Below are 22855 nucleotides of genomic sequence, written 5' to 3' on the forward strand. Positions count from 1 at the left end.
TTGGCACATAGTAGATACTCTTAACAGTTACTGTTGCTGTTTTTATTATTTTATTATCTATGAATATCCAGCTTAAGGGACAATATGTTAAAGAAAAATTATTCACCCTCACAAGGGACTTTTCCCCCATATCACAGTAAGATTCGCTACAACATTCTGGTAAATAACTTGTTCTCTTATGCAAGTAAAATTTCACTTACAGACGTTTGTATCAGATAATTTTTTGATTGCGGAAAGCGACACAAATCAGGGAGGTCATATTGTGGTTACTGAAGTTTGAAACATTTTACAGAGCCCTCTCCCCGACGCAAGATGCAACTGGATTGAGAAGAAACCTGCGTCAGGGATCCTGCCAGGCACTGCTCACTTCACAAGGGAGATGTAGGCAGAAATCACGGCCTAGACGGGGAAGGCCAGCGGCTGCACGCTCACCCCCGCCCCCGCCCCAAGAGGCAGGGAGACGGAAGCTGGGCTCTCCAGCGGGTGCCCAGTAGCTGACATGAAGCTTTGCGCATGGAATTTGTCTGCTGGGAGGAAAGTCTGATGTTGGTCACTTCCCCTCCAGAGAAGAATACAACAATACAAGGAAGCGCCAAGCACTGTGGGAATGTTCCAAAGTGGGAGTTCCAGCTCAGTTTACAGCATAAACAAAGGGGAATGAGCAGCCTGGAGGTCAGGCCAGCAGAGCACTGAGGCAGAAAGTCTGGGAGCTAGTTTTCTGGGTGTGCTAGGTCCTGCTCTGAAGTGACATTCCTGCCCGGTGCCAAGGAAATCACCGAAGGCAAAGGCACATTTTGAGTAGTGTGTCACAGGAAACAGACCGAGGTTGTCTTACGACACACTTGCACACTCACAGATCAGTCTCAGAATGTCACAGCCTCAGTGGCCTCAGATTCATCCAACAAATACCAACACGGTGCTTAGGGAGAGTCAGACAACACGAGCAAAGAATCACTTAATTACCACTGTGATCAGTGCTGAGAAGTTCAGGGGAGGGGAAGCATGTCTAGCAGGGTGACCTAATCTAATCTGGGAGCTCAGGGAAAGATGAGCCCTAAAGGATGAGCGGGAGCTGACCAAGCAAACATGTGAAGAGCATTCTGGACAGGCGCAGCATGTGCAAAGGCCCTGTGCTGCTGGAGGTATGTGAACAGGGGGAGGTGGGCGGGGGTCAGATGCGGCAGAGCCTTATAGGTCCAGGGTTTCATCTCGTGAAAGCGTTGGCCAAACCACATGTGTTCATTTTTCTGGGAAGAGAAGTCCACAGCTTTCATTAAAGTCTTACAAGTTCCAGAAGGTTAAGATCCACAGAGCTAGTCCGACCTCTTCATTCCAAAATGAGGAAACTGAGGTCGTCATTTTGAGGGAAAGACACTTCTCCAAGGTTTCACAGATGGCCAGAGAACCCAAATCACAGACTCCCAGTCTGGTGTTTTTCCACGGAAGCCAGCTGCCTTACTTTTGGCAGGGGTGTGTCAACAACAACAAAGTGCTAATCCTCACTGAGTATTGACACTGTATCTCAAACAAGGCTGCTTTGTCTCTTGTCTAGGCAGGCCTAGAAGTGACACTCCACAGAAATGAACTGTAAAGTCCGCCAGCCCATCTTTCTTGGGGTCCGACCTAACCAGCAAAATACCAGGGGATCAGAACGCCTGATTCCAAGGCATTCCCACAAGAAAGCTTCTGGGGTTTCATGGCCCCCGGTAGATGATGCTGGTTCACTAAGGAGGGGTAATCAAGGCAGAGCCCTCGCTGCTAACTCAGCATCTAGACTTTCAAAGAAGCTGTTTATTTGTTGTTCTTTTTAAAGCCAGGACTGGGCCAGGAACTAGCCTGTGGGGCATGAAAGGGAGAAAGTCCATACCCCAGTTTTATCAATTCCACTTGGAAATGAGAGAAAACAGCTATTTTTTAAGTGAACAAAAATGGTAAATTTCTCCTCTGCCACTTATTTCATGATATTCGGAATACTTGAGGGAAAGTCTAAGTATGTATGGAGAACACTTTTTAAACTTTTGATGCTCCTCAGAATACCTAAAGGAGGAAGCCTCAAGTGTCTGGAATGGCGTTGGAGGCCTTTGGGAGCCCAGCCCCCAACTATCTTCCCACCTTTGAACACCACGCATGAACCCTCTCATGCCCACCTGCCTGCCTGCCCCAAATCTCACCCCTCTCCTCCTCAGTGAAGCAAACGAAACCGAACAGTCAACATCCAGCAGACTCTCAGCTGGCAACCATCCAGGGGACCCACACTCTCTGCTTTGCCTGGAACACGACAGGTCAGAAGAGGCAATGCCCTTGCTGGGGAAAGGCTCCCATCACCTTCCTCTTGCCCACTTACCTGTTGTCTCTTGCCCTGTATAGCTCCCACTTCCAGAGACAGTCACCCGACTTGACTGAGCAACTGACTGACTATGGCTCCACCCTGACCTGGACCCGGGTGGGGAGTCACTGCCATGCACTCAGTTAACACTCTCTAAACTTTGGAAGATGCACAGCCGCCTCCATTAAGAAGCTGAGCCCATCCCCAACAGGTGCTTTCACCCACTTACTCAACAAGAAGTAGGGGGCTTGAACTGTGCGCCAGGCACCCTCCTGAGCTCTGGTGAAACGGCAGCTGACATGGAGTTTACCTCCTAAGAGAGAGAAGATCATAAAAAAGAAGCAAATAAGCACTGTATTAAAAAAGAAAAAAGGCAGGGTTAGGGGACAGTGAGGCAATCAAGTGATGGGAGTGCTACTTCAGACCCTCCCTGGGGTGCCATGTGAACAGAGACCTGAAGGAGTTAGGGCGCAAACATGCACCCAGACGGACAGCTCATGTTTCCCAAGTTCTCATGGTCTAAGTGCTTCCTGTGTGTGAACTCACAACCACGACTGGCTCCATTTTATTAATGAGAAAACTGGCTTTTAAGAGGAGGAAGGGTGAGCAACTTTCCCAAGGTCACATAACTAGCAAAGGGTGGAAGCAGCATTTGAAGCCAGGCTTCTGACCCCAGTACCTGGGGATGCACGTCCCAGGAAGAGGGAAGAGCCAGTGCAGAGGTCCGAGGCAGGAGTGTGCTTGGTATGTGCCAAGAACACTCGAAGGAAAAGCTCAAAAGCCTAAGTGGCTGGTACAGAGCAGCAGGGGACAGTGGTAAGAGTGAGCCAGGGGCAGAGTACAGGGTCCCACACACAGGCCTTGGCAAGGACTTTGGATTTTATTCACAGTGTAATGCGAAGCCATTGGACAATCGTGATCAGGCCTGAGCTGATGTAATTGACACTCTGGCTCTTGAATGAAGACTGGATGATTGTGAGGTGACAGGGGAAACCAAGAAGTCAGTCAGGAGGGCACCATGGCAGTGCCGGGAGAGATGTCGGTGGCCTGAAGTGAGTGACAGCAGAGGAGGTGGTAAGAGTGACTGGAGTCAGGACATACTTGAAGTAAGCCCGAGAGGACCTACTGATGGGTGGGATGTGGGCTATGAGAGAGGAGTCAGAGACGACTCCAAGGTTTCTGAGCCTGAACAACTAGGTCAAAAAGGCATCATTTACCGTGACGGGCAGCCCAGGAGGAGCCAGTTAGGCGGGAGGTAAAGATGTGGACCAAGAGCTCTGGTTTAGGCACATCGAATCTGATGCTTACAAGACATCCAAGTGGAAATGTTAAGTCTGCAGGTCAGGGAAGAGTTAGGGGCAGGAAATACACATATGGGAATGGCCAGTATTTAGATGGCATTTAAAGACATGGGACCAGATTGCCTAGGAAGAGACTGGAGGATTTAGCTCTAGGATGTTCCAAAATTGAGAGTGTGGAAGCTGGAGAGGACGCAGAAAAGGAGGGCTGAGATGGATGTGTCTGCATGTTCCCGCAACACTTACACATGAAGACAGTCAGAAGATGCCGGTCACCTTTACCACAATGCTTTTAAATACCAAAGCGACCACTGTGTGACTTTAAACATAATTTAAATTTTAGAGTTTGGTCTTCAAGTCCAAGACGCTTAGTTTTACACTGTCTTGCTAATCATGATGACCAATATATCAAACCAGTTGACTAGCGAATACCCCAAGGCACACTATATACTCAGTGTGAGATTCATCAGTGCTTTCTTCACAACCACCAGTCTTCCGGCATCTTCTCGTCAGAGCTAATTAGCTCACGGCTTTCCATCTCATCAGACTGCTGATAACACCGTATACTGGAAGCAGAAGAAATGTGAACACTGTCGTTCCCCTGTGGTTCACCTGTGCTTGTATTATTAGAATCTTCTTCAGTCTGTGATGTCTCTGCCACTTAGCCATTTTACAAGGGTTTGTTTCAGTACCGGGCAATGGCTGCAACCCAGCTGTTCCATGCGCCACCTGGGCAAGTCACATAAACCTCTGTGGGCCTCACTTTTCTCATCTGTAAAATGAAGCCACTATACCTCCCTGCAGTGCTGCTGAGAGGATTAAACACATGCAGCACAGCTCTGGGCATCAGGGCACAGAAGCTTTTTTTTTATATCCCTCCTCCTCCAAAGGCAACTTTTTAGGTCAGATCGCTAGGAGCCTCTCCATTCCCCTCCATACTAAACTCTAAGCAGTGACCACACAGTACCCCCCACTGCCCTGACCCCAGCAGCAGCAGCACTACCTGGGAACTTGTTAGAAATGCCAATTCTCAGCCCAACTGCAGACCTACTGCGTCAGAGGCTAAGGGCTGGAGCGCAGCAACCTCCAGATGCTAAAATGTGAGACCTACTGGAGAAGGCAGGCAGCATTCGGGGCTACCCAGGAGGTCCTCAGGAGAGGGACCACCTGACCCAGATGATCCGGTCATCAATACCTGCTAATAAAACAGGCCGCAAGCTACCCATCTGTCATAAACACAGAGCTTCCTGTCTTTCTGGCTGTTTTCTTTAAACATCGAATGTAATACATGAATCAAAAGGCAACTTCTTCCAAGAATTCAATCCCCATACTCCTTTCTATAGCAATAGGAAAAACAAATCTCTGTCCAACTTAACCAGATTACTGTTCCTATATGATTATTTTTCCAACTTTCTCTGTAAGACTTGACACAAACACTAATATCCTTTCCAATCGTTCCAAAGAATATGAATTTAAGATCTGGTTAATCTAATTTTTATCATGAGGAAAACATGTTCTGGTTGTTGTCTGTACATCTTTATTGTTTTTTAAACCAAACTGTCCCAGATTTTGATGCTTCCAGGAACTGAGTGATTGGAACACGCGAAGTGGCAGATGCCCATGGGGAGAACGGGACCAAAACCAAATTCAGCTGACCCTCCTGTGGACTCTATGGGCTTGATCCTGCCTTGAAACAGGCCACACTTCTGAAATAGTTCTCTCACTGCAAAACCAAGACCCTCTCCAACACAAACGTGTGGAACTCAGTAACTGTAAACGATTCCTCCCTCAGTGTTTTCCCATCCAAATAAGGACACTTTAAAAGTGACAGGGAGGGTGCTATCAATAATTATGCCAGGACAGCAGGTGTGAGCCGGGATGTGTGATCATCACCCCATCTGCCATGTCTGCATGAGCCCAGTGATCCTCAAAGTAATTTTCCTCTGGTGTCCAGACATCTAACTGTGAGTCTAGACTAGAGCTACATTTATAAGCGAACTCCAGGGTCTGAATCCTCAAAGGCTAGACGTGGCTTGGAGGGGAGACCTGGACCAATCACAGTGAGCACCACGCGAGCAGGAGCCTGGCTTATGCATCACGAACTGTAGACAGTAGGTGCTCAAGAAACCAGCTGAAAGAATGAATCAATGCTTCATGTTGTATTTCCTTGATTCTAAAATGTATACTTCTTCACAGTTTAACTTTAGAAATCAGGGTGTGTTATTTTATAATCAACCCTGCTAGTGTATTTTTATTTTTGTTTCCTTAAAGTGTTACTAAATCAGTAATATGTCTTAGGTGTTGATGCCATAGTATCAAAAAAACACAGTAATGGCCCAGAGTCATATAGAGAGATGTGCTAATGGTGCTCATGGAGGCAGGGACCTTATCGCAACAATCTTGAGGCGACAACTCCCAAATGGGGGCACCATTCCATCTAACAGGGTCTTCACAGCCTTTGAATTCTTAGAGAAAGCCTTGATCTTGCTTCTGCATAGATCGTCCTCTCTCTTCCCCTCCCCCAAGTCCGTGATACCTTCTCATGATTGTGGCCGATAGCCTGGAATCCTGCCAAACAAGGCTGGAGTTAATGCCATCTGTGTTGTCAACTCAGAGTAAGTGCCGACAATGGTATCCAGGCAGAATCTCAGATGGAAGCCACTGAGGAGCTTGTGAGAATCTGTATTAACAGCTGACAAGCACAGAGCACTCACTGTTTGCCAGGCTACACCACCACCAGGGTCTGGGGCTCAACTAGACGTTTAGGCCCAGGGACTTCCATTCCACTTCTGGCACCGATCTACTCAGACCAATAAAGGATGGGAACCAAAAGTTGCTGGAGGGCAGCACTGGACAGTCCCCTCTGCAAGGGTCCCTGAAGGAGTGCAGCACAGCTGAGGAGCTCCACATCCCCTGGGTGGGGATCCACCCTGGCCTAAAAGCTTCCTGCCCCTCAAGAGCCAGCATCTCTCATTGGACAGGCTCCCTGGAGAAGCAGCCCAATTACAAGAGTCACTGCACTCAGGGAGCCCAAAGTGTCACGTCCCACCAGGTGTTTACAGTCCATCTACAGTGCCTCTCAGCCCAGATGTAATTAATTAAACCAGAGGTCATTTTACCAAAACCACTGTTTCCTAGTAATACAGTTATCATATGCCATCATTTTTTAAATGTTTTGATGTAACTTATAAAATACTTAATAGTAATTATATAAATATTGAAAAATATTTGATATCCAGTTTTTTTTTACAAAAAAAATACTGTGGTGAAATGTACATAAAATTTACCATCGTAACCATTTTAAGTGTACAGTTCAATGATAATAAGCACACTCACACTATTGTGACGCTACCACCACCATCCAGTCACAGAACTCTTTTCATCTCGTAAAACTGAACTCAAACATTAATTAAATGTTCAACAGTAACTCCCCATTCTCCCTTCCCCAGCCCCGGCAACCACCACTCCACTTAGTTCCTGTCTCTATAATTTGGTTCCTCTTAGGTACCTCACACAAGTGTAGTCATACGGTATTTGTCCTTTCGTGTCAGACTCATCTCGCTTAGCATAATGTCTTCAAGGCTCATCCACGCTGAAACGTGTGTCAGAGTGTCTTTCTTTTTTAAGGCAGGCTGATGTTCCATTGGGTGCATATACCATATCTCGTCTATCCATCATCCTACAACGGACACCTTTCGGCTATCATTAATAATGCTGCCATGAAACTGGGTATACAAATAACTTTTTTGAGTCCCTTCTTTCGTTTCTTTTGGGTATATACTCAGAAGTGGAACTGCTGAATTATATGACAATTCTATTTTTAACGGAAGTACTGGGGATTGAACCCAGAACCTCAAGCATGCTAAGCACGCACTCTACCACTGAGCTATATTCTCCTCCCTGATAATTCTACTTTTAATTTTTTGAGGAATCACCACTGGTTTCCATAGTGGCTGCACCATTTTACATTCCTGCTAACAATGCATAAGAGCTCCCATTTCTACACATCCTTGCCAACACTTGCTATTTTCTGATTTTTTGAGAGCAGGTGTGCTAACGAGCGTGAGGGGCCGGCTCCCTGCAGTTCTGACATGCACTTCCCCGGGGCTCAGTGCTGCTGAGCATCTTTTCATGTGCTTACTGGCCACTTGCATATCTTCTTTGGAGATGTCGACTCAAGTTTTTAAATTGGGTTGTTTGATTTTTGTGTTGATCAAATACCATCTTTATCTATTTCCAGAAAACGGAACTAGTTAACTGAAGTTAAATTCTATGCAAACACTGATTGTGTCCATATAATGAAATAATACTGAGTGATAAAAAAGAATAAACTACTGACAAAAACAAAACCTTCATGAATCTCACAGGCAGTACGCTGAGGAAAAGCAGCTCACTTCCAGAAGTGACATATCATATGAAATTCTAGAAAAGACAAAACTATGGGATGGAAAACAGATGGATTGTTGCCAGGAGCCAGAGACAGAGGAGGGGTTTGATGACAAAGGGTCAGCAAGAAGTTTTTTCTTTTTTTCCCCTGAAGTGATAGAATTTTTCCCAATCCTGATTGTGGTAGTGGTTACAAAAACCTACAGATGAGTTAAAACTCAGAGAACTGTACACTCCCCAAAAGTTCAATTTTACTATATGTAAAATTTTAAGAAATTCTTATGCAGAAGGGGAAAGGTTTCTCCTTTTATCTACACAGGCATAATGCTGAGCAGCTTACAAGCATCAGCTCATGGAATCCTTACAAAACTCCAGAAATGTCTAGTTATTGACTGTCCCTTGAACCCAAGTCTGACTGAACTAGGAGAAACCAAGTGCTGATTATTCAGATATCCAAGATGCCATTCCATCTCTCCAAGACCTGAAGTGTTTGCAAATTATTATTTATCATATAGTAGCAGGAATTTAGGGTTGGTAGAATCATGTCCACATATAATCTTTCTCCCTGGGGACAGGACCACAAAGCTTCCATCAGATCCTCAGTGGGACTTATGATCCACTGCTCCTGTTTAAGGTCTACAGAGGGACTGGGGCCTGCCCCAGAGGACACAGCAGATGTGTGACTGTGTGAGGCCAGAAAGGAAGGCTCCAGACACTCAGCCTGGTTCTCTCACCATTGTCCAAAGATGCCACAGTTCCACACATTCCTGGTGACAGTGACTCACGTTCCCCTGATGACTTCAGGCTACATGACTTCCTGGGTAGTGGGTGCATTTCACTATGAAGCTGAGACCATGGTTCTATAAGCTCTCTGAAACACAGGCCTGAAATGCAGTCCAGGTCCCTAGTTCAATTCCTATCTTGATCAAATATAAAAACTTCGTTCTACAACCCTGCACATTTAGGGTAATTAATAGACAGCGCCCCATAAACAGGAAAAAAAAACAAACAAAACTAAAGACAGCTCATGCAGGAAAGCATGCTTTTGATCTAAGCCTTTGCTTTTCTGATGAGCTCAGAGAATTAATATTTGTAAGGTACTCTTGACAAGCTGAGGCAGAAGCACAAATTAGTGTGGTTATGCTAATTAAGTGAGAAGTTCTTTAGCTCCAGGACCAAATGATTAAAGAAAGTGAAAACAGTTGGCTGGGCTTTGGTCTCTGCACTGACAAACCCGTAAGCAGACTACACACGTTTACTCTCATTGATCACAAAGGCTCGGGAGAGCACAACTAAGAAGACTCAGAACAATACATTAGGATTTCTGAATTCACCTTAACTGAGAAAACTCACCAAGGAAGGGAAATAAAGGATATGAAACCATACCACTTGTGGCGTTCAATGCAATTTGTAAGTTGCTGGAACACAAGGATCTTGAAATGGCTTGTGGTGTTTCAGCTGTCACTAAACAAAGGCAATGTCTTGTGATCATTTCATCTTCAGTGATGAACAAAGATGGTTTAGTTAATCCTAAGAGTCACCCCGGGAAACTGAGGTGGTGTTTCCTGGGATGGAGCCAGAACATAACCTACTGGTGACCAGCCCCGTTCTGGCTCTGAGATAAGCCGCTGCCCGAGCACAGGGCCTTGCCAGGGCCATTCCGTTTAGACAGACTCACAAAAGAATATGATCAGGACTTTCCTCCACCTACTACACGTGCTGGGGCCACATGTGTAGTTGAAATGAAATGCCATCTACTCTTCCTGTACGTGATCTCTTTGGAGGTTTGTAACTTAGCTGTAAAAACCTATTCCCTGGAGTTCAACTTCTGAGAGAGAGAGAGGTGGACAGACACACAGAGACACAGACACACGCGATAGCCAGAGACCTCCCCTTCTGTGAGTGCTGAGGTCTGAACTTCACTTACTATAAGACCATTGAAAGGAAATGGTCATTTTAGAGCAGAAGGGAACATGAGGTAGATCGAAAGTTAATGTTTCTTGTGTCAAGGCTCCCTCAAGGGCTCTATACGCATCAGCTCATTTGATCCCCTCTCAACACCACAGGGTAGGCACTGTTAGGATTTTTTATTCCATTTTACAGGTAAGGAACTGACACTTGTCAGGCAAAGTGACTTGCCCAAGATCCTACGGTTCCGTGGGAGAGTGGGGATCCAAAACCACAGTTCCAGGGCTCAGTGGAAGCCCGTACTCCCAGTCACTGCTCCATGAGCCCCCCTCCCACTTCACAGAGAGGGAGACTGGGGGCTCTGAGGGACACTGAGCTGCGCACTGTGCGGACCCAGGGGCCACGAAGCAGGTCTTTGGACCTCTAGCCCAGGCTCATGCTGCCTGCAATGTGGATGAGTGTTAAGTACGAAAGCCTAGGTCAAAAGTCCTCTGCATGTAGCCCAGGTGGTGGCCGGATTGTCCACTCCCTAAGGGCACAGATGCCTCCAAACTTCTCAGTGCCAGCCACTGCCTTGGCTGGCTGCTGGACACCGAGCACTCAGCCAATGTTGTATGGATGGTGAGGTGCTGAACAGATGTATGAGTGGGCGTGGGGGAGGAGTCAGGGGTGGGTGAGTGGGTGAGTGAGTGGGAGGGGTGGTGTCTGGCTGAATGGATGGGTGGGTGAGTGTGTGGGTGGGTGAGTGTGTAGGTGGGTGGGGAGAGCTATGTCATCTAAGGGCCACTCCCCACTGTTTATATCCAAAGTAGATTCCACTGCAACGTTTTCGGCAAATGTTTTTTAAGCTACCTCTATAACTCAGAAACCAGAAACTGCTTCATAAATCTGTAGGCAGATGTGAAGCCACGTTAACAGTCCTGCGGAGAGGCTGGGAAGCCCCAGGGGAATCCCAGGGCAGGTTCCAACCAATGACAATGACAGGGCCTGTCAGCCAGCCTCCCTGTGGCTCTGTTGTGGGGAGCAGGAGACCCTAGATCCAGACTCTCGGTGGGGCCGGGAGCACACAGTGGGGCAGGGAAGAGAAGTGATGAGTGAAACCCAAGTTCCCCAACTAGCCCTACCTCTCATCGAACACGTGACCCTGGCAAGTTACTTCCCCTTTTCCTGTCTCCCTTTCCTCAACTGTTAAATGGCACAACATTTGCCATTTCTCTCTTTACAACAGTAGAACTAATTACATCAACAGGTATCAGAAGGTAAAACTCCTAGCACACGGCCCAGCCCCACAGGACGCACTCAACAATGGTTAGCGGTCATCCTTCTCACTGGGGAAAAATGCCATGTTAACTCTGACACCTTATAATAATAAAACAGACAGGCAAACAAAACCTAAAACAACAGCAAAAAATCCCCAGAAAACAAAAAACAAAACCCAATGCCTGTAAAAGTGTTCTGAAAGCTACAAAAGATTAAGTTTTATCATGATGACGAACAGTTACGTGCCATGCAACACCAGTGTCATAAAAACCCCACAAAACAACCCCAATACATCCCATCCCCCTCTTCATGCTGCAGACTGGACTCAGAGAATCAGCATTAGGAAGGGCACTGAGATGGGTCTGTCCACCCCATCAGGGTACAAAACAGGCACCAGAGACTCAGAAACAGTAAGCAGTTTGCCCAAGGTCACCCAGCAAGAAGCAGGGCTTCCTGCCCCCTGTGAGCTGGAGCAGGACAGCCAGGGGACCCTGTCATCTCAAGCATCCCCTCCAACATTATTAAGTGGCCCTTTTAGTGTAGCAGCCACCTCAGTGGTGAAGTCCCTGGAAACGAGAAGGTTCATTTCTACCCAAGTGACAACAGCCATGAGAACAATGTCATCACAGCCAATGAAAATATGGATAAATGTGATTTAGGCAAATGGGCTTTAGTCTTATCTTGGCCCCAACTTGGTATGACCACAAGCAAATCTCAGCTACTCTGCAGCTTAGGATCCCATGCACACAAAAAAAGCTGTGTCTGAGTTTCGTCCTCTGTAGAATGAGAAGGGTATAGTACCTTTCTCCTGTTGAGGGGATTAAAGGAGACCAGAACAGAGCCTAGTACCAGCACGTGGTAAGTACTTGTGAATGTTAGCTACTACTATTATTTGTATTTATCACTGAAAAGAGGGGTTGAGAGCAGCTAAATCCATGACCCAAGCACAATCACTCATCTATTTATTTCACAAACAGTCACTTGAAGGAAAGACGGCACATGTGATTATCCATAACCAGCAAATAAATACAACCACTGTTTCCAAATCAGAAGTTTTGTTGGTTTTTTTGTTTGCTTGTTTTTTGGGTCAACTAAGTGGCTACTGGAGCCATCACGTTCCCCTGGACTTCCTCTCCTCTCATTCCATGTCTATGCCTTCCTTCTCTTAAAGATTGCAAGCATCACACTTCTGCTCAGGAAAACCATGCCTGGTTGCCATTTTTAACAATATAGGGTGGAGGCTGCAGCTCAAGTGGTAGAGCACATGTTTAGCATGCATGAGGTCCTGGGTTCAATCCCCAGTACCTCCTCTAAAAATAAATAAATAAACCTAATTGCCTTACCCCTCAAAAAAATTAAGGTAAATTAAAAAAAAAAACTGTACAGTGTGCGGCTGGGAGCCACATCTGTCAAGTCCACACCAGTGGCATACATTTCTGAAAAGCTAGAAAGCAAATGCCTGAACTCTGCCCTTCTGTCCCCAGCCCCGGGAAACACCTCATACCATCCTGTGTTTGACAGCTCCATTTCTTCTATGCTTTAAAAGCAGGGCAGAGCTTCCTGATCACAAACCTTAATTTGCAGTAAAACAATTGTGTGGAGCCAGCAAACCAATGAAAGGCAAGGAGACAGATCATCTTTAAGGGACTGATGCAAACGAAGGGTGTAAGCTGTTATGAGAAAATAGCAGTATTTTAGGCAGATGCAGTCCAGACTGCAGGCCAGGACTCTGGTTCAGAGAACTATCATCTATCTTCCCAATCACAGCCTGGAAGAAAAAATGGGGAGAAAGAGGAACTGTGACCATCTGACACCAGATTTCTAATCCATTTAGGTCAGTCTCTCCACAGCGTCTTCACTCACAGACGAGGAAGAAGTGGCATGAGAGACTTGGCTTAAGCCCTTGACACAGAGGAAAGGGGGAGCCAGCAGAGCGCCACACCTGCCTCCCAGCCCCTCAGAGACACCACGCACCGCACAGTCGCACCATGAACACACAGCTGACAGCGCAGGGAGCCAGTCCTGACTAATGCTCAGAGGCCAAGTGAAAAAAACAAGCACAAGCAGGGCCTCCCACCGCACAGCCATTGTCACGGGCGGGCTAGCAGAGCTGGCATGTGCCCTGGTTTGTAAATGAAAGGCAAAACCACAACTGCTGGATGCGAATGAGCACTGCCTAAGAGCAGGAAGTTCCCGTGCGCCCCCAGGACCAGGCAGAGTCACTGCAGATGACAGCTCCGGGGCAGCGGGGTTGCATGCGCCCCCGCCTCTCGTCACATCTAGAGCTCTCTTAACAGAGTTCTAGGATCTGATCGCAGCCTCATCATCAGTTTTCAGAAGAATCACTAAACACTGACCAAGGTGTACAGTAACACATAATCCCAACTACTGGCATCAGGGTATCGGTCCTACTAATGTACCAAGAAACATCCTAATTGGCAATTCAAACCCCAGAAGAAGCCCCATTTAGAGTTGATTCTGAGACCTGGAATCAGAAACCTAGGCTCATCCCATGAGAACAGTAACTAAAGTCACTACTAAGTGGTACCGAGCACCCACTGTGTTATAAGTGCCGCCAAGGCCACCCCGTGCTGGGCCACACAGGCCCACTCCCTCATGGAGCCAACAGTCTATTTAAGAAAGTATTTGTTGATTTTTAACTTTCGGAAAGGAAACTGGGGCTCTGGTTTCTGAATGAGTGAAACAGTATCATTCTATCCAAAGGGCTTATCTGCGGCCTTCCCATGGAATTTACTACCTGCTAGAAGAAGAGGCACAAAGAGTCTAAAGGAAGTAGGTCTTGGTAGAAGAGGCTGAGCGCATCCAGGAAGTGGGTTTTCACACTGTGCTCGGTGGAGGACTCAAGGAGGAGCCTTGGGGGCCACAGCTGAGCAGTAAGGACTGGCGGGGCCCAAAGCAGCTCCCCAGTAATGGTAGCCTACCATTTTTTATATATAAAAAAAGGACCTACTGCTTTAAAACAAAGCAAAACAGGGAAGCACTAATTTTAGAGCCCAACCCCCCATCCCCTGCCTTCATGGCACTGATGGAGAAAACAGACCCAGAAAAGGGAAATAATCTCCCAAGGTCACACTGGTCTAAATGATCAAATAGTCTAAAGCAAGTGACCTCAAACTAGGATGACAGATCCTTTAACAGTTCACAAACTGTTTTGCTTTGTCTTTTTAAAATTGTAAAGCAGCCTCAGGGGGGCCTCTGGGGCCAGGTGGGTGACGAGTCAGGAACACCTGTCCCGGCAGCCGGGCGCCCGTTGAGGCTGTGTGGGTGCGGAGCGGGCAGCCCTGCCAGGCCGCTGCTCCTTCCAGTGCGTCAGCTTATTATGGCAACGGGAACACATTCAGCTGGACTGAGGTAAGGCCCAGCCCTGAGCTTGAGGCGTTCTCCAATCCAGGCTAATTTGGGAGATGATTTTTCTGCAAGCTCACACATGACTCATCTTTACAGGCCTGCTATCGGGTCTGCTGGCTACAAGGAATCCCATTCAAACCACCTCTGCCAACAGCTGCTCAGGAGACCAGGAAACCCTGGGGTGGCTGTGGTCGACTCAGCCTGCGCCTTATCTCCGTGTAACACTGCTGGTGGTATCACTGTTGTTAGCATCATCTGTAGCCTGAAGACTGCATCGGGCCCACCCGAACTTAACTGGCTTTTTTTTTTTTTTTTTTTTTTGGTAAGACCAAAAAAGAAACTTAGAAACATGAAACAATAATTAAAATAAAGCTACTGTGTCTCCAGCAACGAGGGCCGCTCTAAGCAGTGCTCTGTAAAGGCAGAAAGGGGCTGCCGGAGTCAGAGCTGAGGTCGGGCCCCCACCTCCCTGCACTAGGGCTGTGACCCCGCACAAGTCCCCAGACTTCCCTGGGCCTCAGCTGCCCTCAAGGGCAGAACGGGGATAAGCAGACCTGCTCTAGCCCTCAGGATGGTCGTGAGGATCAACTGAAATGCGGTCAGCTATCCACACATTCTGCAAACTGCCGACATTTTCAAGATCGCTTTGATGTTACCCTGGCCTGTGACCCAGGCTCCCGCGGGCTCTGTGCCACCGCAGGGCGGCACAGTGCTTGCCAAGGAAGAGGGACTCAGTGTCGTGCGTGTCAGGGAGGGGAGGGAGGGAATGACTAGCCGGAGCCATAAGAGTGCTGTGTTTATTGACTGGATACATTCTGAACACAAAGACTGATAACTGGGGGGGGGGGGGGGGGGGGTGTTAGTGTAAAACTTGAAAGAAGTTTAAAATCGATCAAAATGCAGTGACCGCGGACCTACAAGGACTCTTTCCTAGGCCAAAAAAAGATGCAGCCTCACGTGACAGTACTCACACTTTTTATTTGTTCTGAGAAAATACACAATGACAACCATTTACAATGAATGCAGTCAGTGTAACGTCTCCCTTTTAATTTATAATGAAAGCACCTTCACACATTTGAAAAACAGCACCTGAGTCAGAGACGCTACATTTATTCTGTCCTCAGAATAAAGGACACCGAGTGAGGGCACCGAGTGAGGCTGCCATCACTTCAGCAGCCCCTCTGAACAGCCTGAGGCCACTGGGCGCCTAGAGAGCAGGCCAGAGGGCTCGGGCAATGATGAAATCCCTAGACAGACTCCCAGTGGCCTGCTGGGAACACACAGCAGGGAAACAGACCCCACCCTACCCCCAGATCTGCGTGATTTGCGTCTTTGTGGCATCTACTCTTATTGTCTGCCCCAGCAGGATGGTAAGGGGAGGCAGGGATCATTCTTATATCCCAAACACTACAACAACTCCAAGCCCTTAGACGGTTCAGGATAAACTGATGAATGAACTGAGAGAATGAGCAACTGAGACTCTGGTGAGTAGTCGGTTAAAACTGAAGCCACCTCTGTCCTGCCCCCTCTGCTGTGTCCAGCTAAGACTCACCCTTCACGTCTCATCTTAAATCTCAATCCCTCCCAGAGGTAGTTCCCACCGTAAGTCTCACGTGGCCCCTTGTTACCTCCCTGGCGTTCCCCACACTGCCAGAGTTAAGGCCTGTGTAATGGCGAGATGTCTGCCGAGTCCATTCCTAGTGGGTTCCCCAGAGGCTCGGGCAGCACCTGGCAGTGGGGGCTGAATCAGTGCTGAGGGGGTTAAGGGATGGATCCATGAAGGAATGGAGCAGATTTCAAAGTCCAGGTGAAAAGCTAACAAGCACGAGCGGTTTCTGCAAGGAAAGGGCTGCAAACTCAAATGTCAACAGTCCAAATGGGAATCAGTGATGTGGCTGGCAGCAGGAGCAGCAGGCCCCGCCTGCAGGTGCCCTGTAGGAACAAGGGCTCAGGGTTACCAGAGCTGCTCATTTTTCAAAACAACCAGAAACCTGAGATTTGTAAGTGATTTCCTGATTTTTAAATACTGACCATCAGATCTTTCTTTTTTCTCCAAGAACATGTGTGGATCATACACAATTCATCTATGGACTGAATCCAGCCCACAGCCTGACTGTCACCTCCACTCACCAGGCAAGAGAGGTGTTTAAACTCTGGAGAGGTTAAGAAATGAATTCCCTTCACTCAGTGCATTTGCTGGAAGTAAGTGCGAGCAAAAGGAGACCCACCAGAACTGCGTGAACAACCAGAACCATATTCACTGGTTCCCCGAGGGGCCCTCTGAGCACTGCACACATCTCCTGCCAGTGTGGGTCTTCCAGAACAAGTCCCTCTTCGCTCCGAGGGAAGAGCCTCTTCTTGCCAGACTTGCCTGGGAGCTCACCCTGGGAGCTCCCTAATCCTTTTGGCTCCCCGCTACTCTCCTCCTCATTATCTCTGGAAGACAGCAAGGAGTCCAGGAAGGCCTCCCCCTCTACCCCAGCATTCTCCCTGGCCCTCCAAGTTCAACCCTTCTCCACCAAGCCTAACTGGACAGGCCCCAACCAGCCAGCAAGTTGACCCTCTGCCGCCCTCTGGAACCCAGACTGTCTTGATGCCCCTTGGGCCCAGAGCTGATGACTGGGGACAACCCGACCTGAAGCTAGGCTCCCTGTGTCTGTAGGAAATGGTCGGCCCTCAGGAGTGCAGTGTGCGTGACCCCTCCTACAGGCCCCACCCACGCCAGGCACTGCTGAGTAAGTCAACGTGTGGAAAAGCAGGACTGACTCTAAAAGATCACCCCCAGAGGCTAAAGAGGCCGCAGCCCGCAAGAGGCACCAGGATGGAATAATGGGCGGGTCTCGGGTATAAAGGATGCCCAGAGTTTTCTCTCACACTCAAAAACATCGGATTCCTTAAGCCCTAAAAAGTGAAAGCACTGCTCCTATTTTCAGAGGCAAGAGGTTATGAACACAGGTAGCAACACCTCGGTTCAAGTCAACAGAAAACAGCAAAACCTAAGGACGATGATTGTTTCCTGGGTGTCAGGCGCTATACTTCACCAGAGACTGTTCACTTACTAACAGGAGTCACCGCTTCACTTAAGGACCTTTCTTTTAAATGAAATACTCTGCTGGTCACTTAAGGGTAGGTCCATTTAGAAAATTCCAACAGAAACTTAACAGGAAATCTTATCAAAATGCAAGGCTGAAGTCCACCTATAATGACTGGCAGAAACCACCAGGAAGGTATACCCTTCACCCCTGAGTGTCTCAATCTTCCTTGACAGTTGTGTGTGAATCACAGGAAAAGACCTTATACCAGAAGCATGGCCCTCTCACTAGCCCCCCATGAGCTCTGGTCTTGCCAACCTGAGAACTTTCTTATTTAGCTGTCTCTAACCAACGCATCTTCCTCCTGAGCTTCCCACACCCCCTGATCAGGCTCCTCCCCCCATCTCCACCTGGGGTACCCTGGCCCTCTCTCCAGAGCCTTCCCCACCCCTCAGCTGATGACCATCCCCCTCACCTGTGCCCACAAGCCCTGCCTCCTGTTCCTGTGCCTGGCAGCCCAGGGTTATGCTAGGGCTCCCACCCTCAGATAAGCCCTTCTGAAGGCAGACACACACCGCTTTTGCACTGACTACAGTCCCTGTTAGAGGAGGGTACCCAGGGAAGGCCCAAGGATAACCTATGCCTATTCCTTTCCCCAGGAAACAGAGAACGCACTTGACGACTCCTCCCGAGAGGGCCGAGCTGGGAAGGCAGCTCGTGGGGAGACAGGTACTTTTCGTTAAGCTCTTTTTACTTTCACATGATTCTCAAATTGTTGACAATTATCCTTATAGTTAAAGAAGACCCCGTTAATGCTATTTTTAAAACAAACTATCCAAGTTTCCCAACAAAACCGTTCTGAGACACTGCACAGATTAACCAGAGATATTTCTGGAAGAGCATGTGTGCAAGAAAGCAACTTGTGGTCACTGGACCCAGCCCTGGTACTCAAAAACAGTGAGAAAAATACCCAAGAAACAGCACGTGAAGCCAAGGGCCCTGCCCCTGAGGGAAGCACCCAGGCTTCTGGTCAGAGAGCCAGGCATCAGTGCCTGGCCCGCTGCCCTCTGGCCTGGCAGCCTGCGAGAACTCACGGAGCCCCTGAGCCTCAAATACGTGGACCACACTCTCTCTCACAGAGAAGCTGTGAGGATTTAATAAGCAATACATTTAAGGTGCTCAGCACAGAGCCGGATGTACAAAAAACCCTCAATAAAGGGTAGCAACATTTTCTTCCTGTGCTGAAGTCACAGCCTGCAAGTGATGCTGCCTTCTCGGTCCACGTCTGAGGCACTTCTCAGAAAAGGATCCTGGTCAACCTGGGAAATGAGCAACTTCCAAAATCAGTGCAACCTTCCCCCTTTACAGCTCCCTAAAAGCCTGCCTTGCACAACTCAGCTGCCAAGCTAATCTGGTACTCAGGTTATGACAAACAGCGCTGTTCCGGGTACCGCAGCCCTGGGCTGCCTGCCTCCCTCCCCTTGGACCAGGGATGCGCCCTGCGAGGTGTCGCTGGCTAATTACGCCCTGGGACCCAGATGCACCGCCCTAGTTGAATCTTGGAGACTCTATTCCCAGTACAGGCAAAACCCTGTAACCGCAAGGCAAGTCTCCGAGATTTCTAGGAACACACAAAGAGATGAGGTTTGCTTCTAGATTTATAATCGACCCCGAACCCAAGCGGCTCCCCACACGCCCTGTTTCCAGAGCTCAGCTTGATTCCAGAGGAAAGCTCGCCCGCGCCCTAAAAATGCCCAGACACATCCTGCCTGCTTCCTTTGAAGCCTCCGAAGTGGATACTTCTGGTTAAATTTAAACTCAAGGCTCACTGGAAATGACACATTTTATGGCTCGGCTCTATTCACCGTCTGAAAGACGACCGCCCGCCGCCGGGGCTCGGCTCCGGCGCTGCAGCCACTCGGACACGCGGCCGCCGCTCCCGCCCGGTCCCAGCCGTTGTCTGAAAGTTCACGCCGAGGGCCGGGCGGCGCGCACCCACCCACCGGCCCGGCCGCGGGGCCCTGCGCTCCGGCCGCTTCCGCCTCGCGGCCCCGGCCCCCGAGCCCCGCCGGCCGTGCGCCCCGGAGAGCGCGGAGCGGCAGGGCCCGCCGCCCGGGACGGCCCGGGGGGCCGAAGCTGCGACGCGCCCGAGCAGGCCCGGCGGCGGTTTTACTTCTGCTCCCGGCGCAGCCACGGGCCCGCGCGTCCCGGGGAGCCCGGCCGGCCGCCGGCCCGCCCGCCCAGGACAGGGGCCGCGCCGCGGGTCGCGGGCTCCGCCGCCCCGAGCCGGCCGCCGCGCCTCACCTGCTTTCTCGATCTTGCCGGACATTTCCGGGCTGCGCCGGAGGCCGAGGCCGCCGCTCATCGGGCCCGGGACGGGCCGCTGCGGGGCCACAGGCCGGCGCGGCCGCCGTTCGCCTCGGCCCTGGCTCGCCGCGCCTCAGACCTGCGCCGGCATGGCGGGCTCCGCGGGCCGCGGCCTGTGCGCTCGGCCAGCGGCGCTCCAGCCCGCCTGGGGCCGCCGCCGCTCCCGCCGCCGCCGCCGCCGCCGCTCCGCCTCCTGCGCTCCCGCCGCCGCCGCCGCTTCCCCGGGCCCGCGAGCCGGCCGCAGCGCCGCGCCGCGCCGCCGCCGCCGCCGCCCGCCCGCGGCCAGAGCGCCACCTGCCGGGTTGCCGCCGCGCCGCCGCCAGCCCAGCGCCCCCTGCCGGCCCGGAGCCGTTCTGAGCCTCCCGCCCCGGACGCAGCGCCCCCTGCCGGCCCGGAGTCTCCACGCCGGGGAGAGGGACCGACCCCCACCTGCTCCTGGGGCCTCAGCGTCCCGTGCCCACGCGGAGCCTCCACGCCAGGGCCTGGAGTTGGTCACCACCCCAGACTCAGCATCCTCTGCATCAGCCTCCTTGGCATCCTCTGCTGGGGAACCAGAGTCTCCACCTCAAGGCTTGAATCTGAGCCCAACCAGGACTCAGCTTCCCCTGCTGGCTGAGAGCCTGTCCTGACCCTCTCACCCGAGACAGCACCCCCTGCTGGCCTGTAGTCTCCACACCAGGGCTTGGGACTGACACCCCAACTCGGGATTCACTGCCTCCCTTGCCAGGGCCTGCCATGCCCCCCTCACTTGGAATACCATGCCCCCTCCCAAACTCTAGCCTCTATGCCAGGGCCTGTGACTGACCGCAAGCCAAGATTCAGAGCCCCCTGCTGGCCCATAGTCCATGCGCAGGCCGGGACCCAACCCATTAGGACACAGTGACCCCTGCCTGCTCTACTCATTCAACCCCCAAATGGGGACCAAGGTGTCCTCCAGCCTGGACCTCAGCCATGGGCCTTTATTAATGTGGTGACGAGTTCAGTAAAAGTCATTGATTTAAGAATCAGAGGTCCTATTAGGGCCAGGCACTGTGTTAAGGCTATGGAGACTACAAAAATGAGCATGATTGAGTCTTCACTCCAAAGAGTTTGTAACTTGGGAAGTCAAAGTTAAACCGTATAAACCAAGTATAAATAAGAACAGATTTTAGTCACACAAGGGATGTTCACATGTGGAAAAATCTCCTGCCACCTGCTCACTGTTCTTGGCCCAAGCTGGACTACAAAGAAATAACACAAAACGAACTCAGCTCGCTTTCCCTCCTGTTTCCCTCAAAATTAAGTAATCTGGTGATGGGACAGGATTTGGAAGAGGTGCAGGGAGAAGGAAAGATAACTGACACTGCAGGGATTCCTGTTTGTATTTGCCCGTACTCTCTGGCAGGCTCTCTGATTCTGTAACTGAGAGCTGGCTGTAGGTGGCAGCCAAATTTCCAGAGTCATCAGTGCAGCTGTCAAGGGGTCAAAGGCAAAGCCAAAGACTGAGAAATTCATCTCTCTTTTCAAGCTGATGAATGTCTGCTCTGCACCAGAGTGGCACTGTTGGGCAGCTGCACCGCCAGGCAAAACTGGCCCTTGGCCCCAGACCCCCCTCCCCAACATTCCCAAAACTGTCCTCAATCCTTCTAGGCTCCTGAGTCAGTATTTTAGGTCCAAAAACCTGGGTGCAGAGCAGAAAATTAGTGTGAATGAATAGGATGCCCGGTCAGGGGTTTGGAGGATTTGAACCAAAAACATTCAATAAATCATAACATATCAAAGGACAGTGATTTTCAAACAATAAAGTACTTTACCAATGGACATTACTGTAAATATAAGGGTCATGGGGCTTATTTAATAAAGGTTATTCATCAAAGGTGTTGACAGTTATAACAGAACACAGACAAGGTAATGAAGCAAACAAGTTCCTGAGGCTTTCTTCTTCCCACCTTGGGGCCTTCTCTCATGCTGCTCTGTCTAGAACATCCTCTCCCCTCCTCTCCATCTGGCATATTCATTCTCATCTTTCAATTCTTCGTTTACTGCCACTTCTACAGGAAAACCTTCCTCGACGCCACCTGTAGGGCCAGCTCCCTGTACTGGTCAGGATGCTCGATTTCATTATCAAAAACCTAGTTCAGCTCGGTGAGGGCAAAAGGGAACTGTCCAACAGGACATCATAACTAGCAAACCAGGGATACAGCCAGGACCTCCAGCTACCTCTAGGCTCTGAAACAACGACATTGTTCCTCTAGGTTGGCTCTATGCCAGGTGATCTCTCTCTACACAATGGCTGAGTTGGGTGCCAGAAGACTCTCAGCCCAGTTTGAGTCACATAGCTATCCCTGAGCCAGTGACTGCAGGTGCGGGGCAAGGGGTGGGGGTGGGGGGGTAGGATGCAGAAACTGGCCTGGCCAGGCCTGGGAATTGTACTAATTGCAAGAAAGCCTGAGTGGATGCCATAGAATCAGCAACCAGGAGTCAGAAAGGGTGATGCTCAAAGCAATATCTGGAGAAGAGATGTTGATGAGGCAAAGTCCACAGACATCCATCTTAGCATCCCAGACGGTTAAGAGCCCTGCAGCATCCTGTATTTCTCCTTGATGGCACCTGCCTCCGTGCAGTTCTTTAATTTCTTGTATCTGTTTAATATCTGTCCCCTTTGGGACACTGTGAGCTCCTGCAGGCAGGGACTGTCTTATTTGTACCCATGGGATTTTAATTTATGTAGGTGATAGAGTGCCAACAAAGAGAGGCCAGTGCCATTGAGAGAAGAATTTATTACTTACATTTCCCAAGAGAAGGGGGCAAACATAGCATGCAGGGCCACGTGGGGATCACCAGGGTGGCTAGGAGGCAGAAGGCAGGAATGGGGGGATGTGGGGGACTCATGCTCAGGGGAATGACTAACGAGAGGAAATTGGCTGGGG

General features: G+C 49.8%; 1 protein-coding gene across 6 annotated transcripts in view; it reads right to left on the reverse strand.

The window, feature by feature from the left end:
• RAPGEF1 (Rap guanine nucleotide exchange factor 1) overlaps positions 1–20171 on the reverse strand; it is a 128478-nt gene extending 108307 nt beyond the window's left edge. For 2 of the 6 annotated variants that reach the window (XM_074362440.1, XM_074362439.1), the window contains exons 1-2: positions 19884–20171; positions 2556–2639 (exon numbers count right to left, since the gene is read on the reverse strand). In XM_074362440.1, coding sequence (XP_074218541.1) covers positions 2556–2639; positions 19884–19944 — 145 coding nt within the window. In that variant the 5' untranslated portion in view covers positions 19945–20171. The remainder of the gene's footprint in view (positions 1–2555; positions 2640–19883) is intronic. The other 4 variants (XM_074362442.1, XM_074362441.1, XM_074362444.1 and 1 more) reach the window with 3 other exon arrangements.
• Positions 20172–22855: the final 2684 nt, after the last annotated feature.

The sequence above is a fragment of the Camelus bactrianus genome, chromosome 4 (genome assembly GCF_048773025.1).
Source record: "Camelus bactrianus isolate YW-2024 breed Bactrian camel chromosome 4, ASM4877302v1, whole genome shotgun sequence".
Lineage (NCBI taxonomy): Eukaryota > Metazoa > Chordata > Mammalia > Artiodactyla > Camelidae > Camelus > Camelus bactrianus.